Here is a 7560-nt window from a genome sequence, read left to right on the forward strand (position 1 = left end):
GAAATTCAAAAGCAGCAGAACATTCCAGAGACAATGTAAAGAACATCACATGGTTCCAGTGATGACAGCTGCTACTTCATCCCCTGTACTTCAAATTCAGCACCTGTATTTAGATTTTTTTTTTGCAGTACTAGGTGTGAATTGTATGTTGTAATAGGATCATCCAAATCACAAGAGTTGGCATTAATACCATATCCTAGAACAGAGAGTACATTAAAATAAACTACCAAGTACAGATCTCAGAACACGTCTACACATGTTGGCCATTGAACAGAAAAATGACAAATCTTCGCCTTGAACAACATTTTATTTCATTAACTTTGCACAAGTGAGATGTGGGGCCATTTTCAGGTGTACTGATGGGGTGTCATCGCCACAGGCTTTCATTTGGCATCTCACATCTTCCCCGGCCACTGCAAGAAAAGAGGTGGGAATTCATTCATTTATGTACATAGCTACCATTTTGAAAAAGCTAAATAACAGACCCAAGGACAATACTAACATGACCCCAACTTGTCCCTGGGATGATACACATGGAAGTAGAGCTGAATGATTTCCCAGTCCACCTACACCATTATTTACATACTATGAAGCAGTAATTTTAGTGGTTGTAGTGAGTCGTTCTGAGTTCCCTCAAGGGCCATGGCCAGCAGCCTTGGTTTTTAGTTTCCTTAGCTTCTGGTGCCAAGAACATTACATCAGTGAGTGTACTTGCACTGGTGGAAGTCTAAAAGCTGACCAAAAATATTACACTTCAGGAATGGAAACCACTCCTGCAGGATTGTTCCAGCCCTACTTGGACTCCCGAGTGACGCAGTGGTCTAAGGCACTGCATCCGTGTTAGAGGCGTCACTACAGACACCCTGGTTCGATTCCAGGCTGTATCACAACCGGCCGTGATTGGGAGTCCCATAGGGTCTAAATCTAAGCACAATTGTCCCAGCGTCGTCCGGGTTTGGCTGGTGTAGGCCGTCATTGTAAATAAGAATTTGTTCTCAACTGACTTGCATAGTTAAATAAAAATAAACAACTGCGCCTCAGGACCATGATTAACTGAATCAGGTGTGATAAGGTTAAAGCAAAACCATGTGCAAACAACTGCTTTCTAGGAGTACATGTGAAGGCCCTTACTATACTTAATCTAAGTTCAGGTTAAAAGGAAAAAAAATTCAGCTGAACATATTTTGCTATATTTTTCAAGTATTCCCCCATATTTTTTTTTATTTTTTTTAACTTAATGCGGTTGTTTCTAAGGTATGAAATTATTTTAAATACAATTTCGTTTTGGGCCTACTTGAGGTCAATTTGCAGTGCAAAAATTATTATAATTATGTTTAGGCCATCTGACCATCTGCTCTGACAAATTGGCCCATGGCTTAGTCTAGTTGCCTGCCCCAGCTTTGTATGGACAACAGTACACACCTATCGTAGCCTCCTGGCTTCCCTTTCAGACTCCAGAAGTGTCAACACATCGCCTTCTCTGACTGGCCCCTTCACATTCCTGATAATGGACCGGTTGCTGTCATCCATGAACTCCACACGGACCTGAAAGAGAAAGGCAGGATACAATAGAAGAGGGTTTCCCACACTAGGGATTGCAAGAGATTGCGCTTGGTTCATAGAACCGAGGTTAAGTCAGTAACCTCCAGTAGCTGCTAGATGCGGTCGTAATAAACAGTTGTTTTAGTTTTAGTCCTACAAATGTGGCTCCATCTTTTGAACGGTTTAAGCTACAAAATATGCCCCATCAATGAAAGACTTTGGAACGAGTGCGTAATGCTTCCCTCTACAATGCCCACAAGACCTTAGAACCGAGTGGACAAGACTAGGCACTAAATCAGACTGGGGGGGAGAGAGAATGTTATTTTCTACACAGAACATTGCCTGATACCAATACCTTCGATGCATTTCAGTCACTTCACACCATACTGTCGCCAGACTGATTTATAATACTCATAGCTCACATTAAAAAGTAAACAGGACTGTTGATTACTTTTAAATCAAACATGTGGGGTCATGATTTACAGTTAAAACCATAACTAGGGTGTTAGTGTCCATTGTCGCGTCACCTGTGATAACTCATTTAGATGTTTTCAAATTTATGTTTCGTTACCCCCATTTCCACGACGAGTGCCTGACGCCATTTGCCAAGGCTGTGTGTGAGTGTGAAGCCACGGTGCCGTGTATGAAGTATCTAATTTGCATTGTAATTCAAATTGTTACAAACTCTAAAGCATGAACAGGACCGTACCTTACTAGGCTTAAATTACTGTAATGTATTTGTACTGCCTAATTTGCATAATATAATTTTTATTGAATTTTTACTTTCATAAAGACCTGTCCGCAACCTTTGACTTCTCCCAATAACTTGAAAATAAGATCAAATCGGATGTCACATGCACCGAATACAACAGGTGTAGACTTTACCGTGAAATGCTTACTTATGAGCCTTTTCCCAACAATGCAGAGTTAAGTATGAAAAAAATAGCATGAAATAAAGCGTTGTTTCAGAGAAGCTTCTCTAGCTGGAATACAAAGTACAAGAACCATAGTTTAAATTTGTCCCCCCAACACCCTACCATAAGACTGTTGTTACTGTTTATCCTGTTGCGTAGTCACTTTATTCCTAGTCATATGTACATATCTACCTCATACCACTGCACATAGGACTTGCTACCCCATGTATATAGCAAAGTTACCGTTACTCAATGAATTTATTCATACGTGTCATTACTTTTCTATTTTCTGCATTATTGGGAAGAGCCCGTAAGCATTTCACTGTTACGTCTACAACTGTGGTTTACTAAGCATGTGACTAATAAAATGTGATTTAACACGCAGAACCAAGACAGGGACCTAAATACTATTTAAAATCAGATCCCACCTGAAAAAGTGTTTAGTGAACTGGTGCATTTGTATCAATCCGTTGACAGTTGCTAACTACACGAACAAATATATAAAAACGCAACAATTGCAAATATTTAAAACTGTTAGAGTTCATAAGGAAATCAGTCATTTAAAATAAATTAGGACCTAATCTATGGATTTCATGTCACTGGGAATACAGACATGCATCTGTTGTTCACAGATACCGAGAGAGAGAAAAAAAGGTAGGGGTGTGGATCAGAACCAGTCACTATCTGGTGTTACCACCACTTTACTCACAAGTCGACCGATTAAATCGGTAGAGCCGATTTAAAGTTTTCACAATCGGTAATCTGCATTTTTGAGCGCCATTCATGGCCGATTACATTGCACTCCACGAGGAGACTGCATGGCAGGCTGACCGACCGTTTACACGAGTGCAGCAAGGAGCCAAGGTAAGTTGCTAGCTAGCATTAAACTTATCTTATAAAAAACAAACATAATCACTAGATAAACTATTAATATGAACCATGTGTAGTTAACTAGCTTGTCCTGCGTTGCAAATAATCAATGCCGTGCCGGTTCATTTATCATCGAATCACAGCCTACTTCGCCAAATGGGTGATGATTTAACAAGCGCATTCGCAAAAAAAGCACTGTCGTTGCACCAATGTACCTAACCATAAACATCAATGCCTTTCTTAAAATCAATACACAAGTATATATTTTTAAACCTGCATATTTAGTTAAGAAATTCATGTTAGCAGGCAATATTAACTAGGGAAATTGTGTCACTTCTCTTGCATTCTGTGCAAGCAGAGTCGGGGTATATGCAACAGTTTGGGCCACCAGGCTTGTTGCGAACTTGTGTGAAGACCATTTCTTCTTAACAAAGACCGTAATTAAATTTGCCAGAATTTTACATAATTATGACATAACATTGAAGGTTGTGCAATGTAACAGCAATATTTAGACTTGATGCCACCCGTTCAATAAAATACGAAACATTTTATTTTCGAAATGATAGGTCATTAATATGGTCAAATCTGGAAACGAAGGATCGTATTTGTGTGTTTATTATATTATAATTAAGTCTTATTTGATAGAGCAGTCTGAGCGGTGGTAGGCAGCAGCAGGCTCGTAAGCATTCATTCAAACAGCACTTTCCTGCGTTTGCCAGCAGCTCTTCGCAATGCTTGAAGCACAGCGATGTTTATGACTTCAAGCCTATCAACTCCCGAGATTAGGCTGGCAATACTATAGTGCCTATAAGAACATCCAATAGTCAAAGGTATATGAAATACAAATGGTAGAGAGAGAAATAGTCCTATAATAACTACAACCTAAAACTTCTTAACTGGGAATATTGAAGACTCATGTTAAAAGGAAGCACCAGCTTTCATATGTTCTCATGTTCTGAGCAAGGAACTTAAACGTTAGCTTTTTTACATGGCACATATTGCACTTTCACCTCCAACAGTTTCCACATTATTTAAACCAAATAGACTTATGTATTAAGTTAGTGTTTCTTCAGTATTGTTGTAATTGACATTACAAATATATATACAAAAATTGTTTGATTAATCGGTATCGGCTTTTTTCGGTCCTCCAATAAATCGGCATCGGCGATGAAAAAGCAAAAATCGGTCAACCTCTAATCCAGAGCATCCCAAACATGCTCAACAGGTGACATTGCCTGGTGAGTATGCAGGCCATGGAAGAACTGGTACCTTTTCAGCTTCCAGAAATTGTGTACAGATCCTTGCGACACAGGGCCGTGCATTATGATGGCGGCGGATGAATGGCACGACAACCGGCCTCAGGATCTCGTCACGGTTTCTCTGTGCATTCAAAATTGCCATCGATAAAACGCAATTGTGTTAGTTGTCCGTAGCTTATGCCTGTCCATACCATAACCCCACCATGGAGGACTCTGTTCACATCAGTAAACCACTCGCCCACACAACACCATACACAGCGTCTGCCATCTGCTCGGTACAGTTGAAACCAAGACTCATCTGTGAAGAGCACACTTTTCCACAGCGTGCCATTGGACATCGAAGGTGATCATTTGCCCACTACAGTCGGTTACGACGCAAACTGCAGTGAGGTCAAGATCCTGGTGAGCTCAAGGAGCATGCAGATGACCTTCCCTGAGACGGTTTGACTGTTCTCCGGTTGTGCAAACCCAGTTTCACCAGCTGTCCGTTCTCAGACCATGCCAAAGGTGAAGAAGCCAGATGTGGAGGTCCTGGGCTGTCGTGGTTACACGTGGTCTGTGGTTGTGAGGCCGTTTTAGAGTGGCCCTTTGTCCCCAGCACAAAGTGCACCTGTGTAATTATGCTGTTTAATCAGCTTCTTGATATGCCACACCTGTGAGGTGATTGGATTATCTTGACAAAGGAGAAATGCTGACAGAGGGATGTAAACAAATTTGTGCTCAACATTTGAGAGAAGTAAGCTTTTTGTGCATATGGAACATTTCTGGGATATTTTATTTCACCTCATGAAACATGGGACCAACACTTTACATGTTGCGTTTATATTTTTGTTAAGTGTAGTTTCTCAGGGATGAGACGCACATCTGTCATTACTTTGGATTTTCCATGAAATGCTACATAGCTAGCTGGCCGACTAGTTACCTCAAATGCCACCAACGGTCTACCTATAGATGACAAATCTTAGACATTAGCATGTGGCATAGCCAGAAGAATTACAGAATTCGAGCGCTCAATGACTAGTTTTCTGCACAAGGAGTCACCATTAGCTAACTTTCCGTTGACATTCTTCTCAACTGGTTGGGTTGGCTAGAAAGCCAAAACTTTAACGTTCGCTTTTTCAGAATGTAGTAACATACCTGGGTACACTGTCCCTGGGAACCCGTTCTCCCGAGCACCTTGGTGACCTGGAGAAGACATTGAAACAGACAATTACACAACCGAGGTAACGGGAGGGGGGAAATAAAGAGCCTGTTCTTTAGCTTGTTAGCTACAGTAGCTAGCAAATGGCTGCTGTAGCACTCCCAGCACGCGCAAGCCACCGAGCAATGAGGACCAATGCTCCGTTCAAGTATAAACGTGGTAGTAACTTACCAAAAACGAGCTCAAATGAAACAATGAGTATTTACGAATTTACATATTCATTTATTTAAGATATTTCACAAAGGATTGGGTTTTCTTACTCTAGCAAGCTTGATCGGCTGCACGCGGCTGGCATCCATATTGTCAGGTTAGACCGGAAAGGAAGTCACGTGGTGCGCAGTACAGTATATATTCAAACTGTAATACAAAATATTTTTACGTCTTAATAAATCTACACACTTAATATTTTATTTCTATTGTACATGACCTGCGTTTAAAAATAAATCTCCCTGAATTAAAAACAACGCCTATTTAAAAGAAGTGTACATTTCCAGTTCCGGTAAACTGGTTCATTCAAGCCGCATTCATATGCTCTACTATGAAACTGAACTAGGAAACGCTGACATTTTCTACGTGCTAAATGTTTATAGAAATACATGTGCTGCGTTCAACCAGTTAGCATGTCGGACATTTCCGAGTTTTGACTAGCACTTGAAAGCGGCAACATAAATATTGTATTATCTCTGTTTCATTCCACTCTGTAAAATAGGGGGTGGGGGAACTGACATGCACCATCTCTGATTATATGAATAATCAATGTGCTGCCTTTGATTTCTAAGGATAGTTGTATATTAATTTTTTTATATTATAGGTATATTTTAAAATAGCAAAGACAAAGCCTGATAAACTAATTAAAGCATTGTGTGGAGTATTTGACTTCGATAGAAAGAAGAATTTCAAAGGACTAGACATAACAAATGCATTTGAAATGACACAAATATACACTATCAATAAAAATGTTTAGGCTACTGTAGTAGACTATATTGACTTGTTATGCTAATGTTTATCGGTACATAAGCCCATTATTACCCTAAACCAGGGTTCCCCAATTGATGGTTCGCAGGCCAAATTTGTCCCGCAAGTGATTTTATGTGGCCCAAGTTTTCTGAGCAAAAATACACTGAACAAAAATATACATGCAACATGCAAGAATTTCAAAGATATTGCTGAATTACAGTTAATGTAAGGAAATCAGTCAATTTAAAGAAATTAAACCATATATCTATGGATTTTACATGACTGGGAATACAGTGTATATGTTTGTCACAGATTCCTTAGGGGCATGGATCAGAAAACCAGTCAGTATCTTGTGTGACCACCATTTGCCTCATGCAGCGCGACACATCTCCTTCGCAGTGAGTTGTTCAGGCTGTTAATTGAGGCCTGTGGAATGTTTTCCCATTCCTCTTCAATGGCTGTGTGAAGTTGCTGGATATTGGCGGGATATGGAACACGCTGTCATACGTCGATCCAGAGTATCCCAAACATGCTCAATGGGTGACATGTCTTGTGAGTATGCAGGCCATGGAAGAAATGCGATATTTTCTGCTTCCAGGAATTGTGTACAGATCCTTGCGACATGGGGCCGTGCATTATCATGCTGAAACATGAGGTGATGGCGGCGAATGAATGGCATGGCAATGGGCCGAGGGATCTCGTCACTGTATCTCAGTGCATTTAAATTGCCATCGATAAAATGCATTTGTGTTTGTTGTCCATAGCTTATGCCTGCCCATACCATAACCCCACCATGGGGAACCCTGTTCACAACGTT

At 40.4% G+C, this 7560-nt stretch overlaps 1 protein-coding gene across 1 annotated transcript; it reads right to left on the reverse strand.

The window, feature by feature from the left end:
- Window positions 1-288: 288 nt before the first annotated feature.
- On the reverse strand, window positions 289-6149 carry rps28 (ribosomal protein S28). Its single transcript, XM_029726127.1, has 4 exons — window positions 6047-6149; window positions 5723-5770; window positions 1423-1545; window positions 289-413 (listed from the first exon to the last, which is right to left on the reverse strand). The coding sequence occupies exons 1-3, from the start codon at window positions 6083-6085 to the stop codon at window positions 1423-1425; spliced, it is 210 nt and encodes a 69-aa protein (XP_029581987.1). The 5' UTR covers window positions 6086-6149; the 3' UTR covers window positions 289-413.
- Between the last annotated feature and the right edge of the window lie 1411 nt (window positions 6150-7560).

This window comes from Salmo trutta, chromosome 31 (assembly GCF_901001165.1).
Source record: "Salmo trutta chromosome 31, fSalTru1.1, whole genome shotgun sequence".
Classification (NCBI taxonomy): Eukaryota; Metazoa; Chordata; class Actinopteri; order Salmoniformes; family Salmonidae; genus Salmo; species Salmo trutta.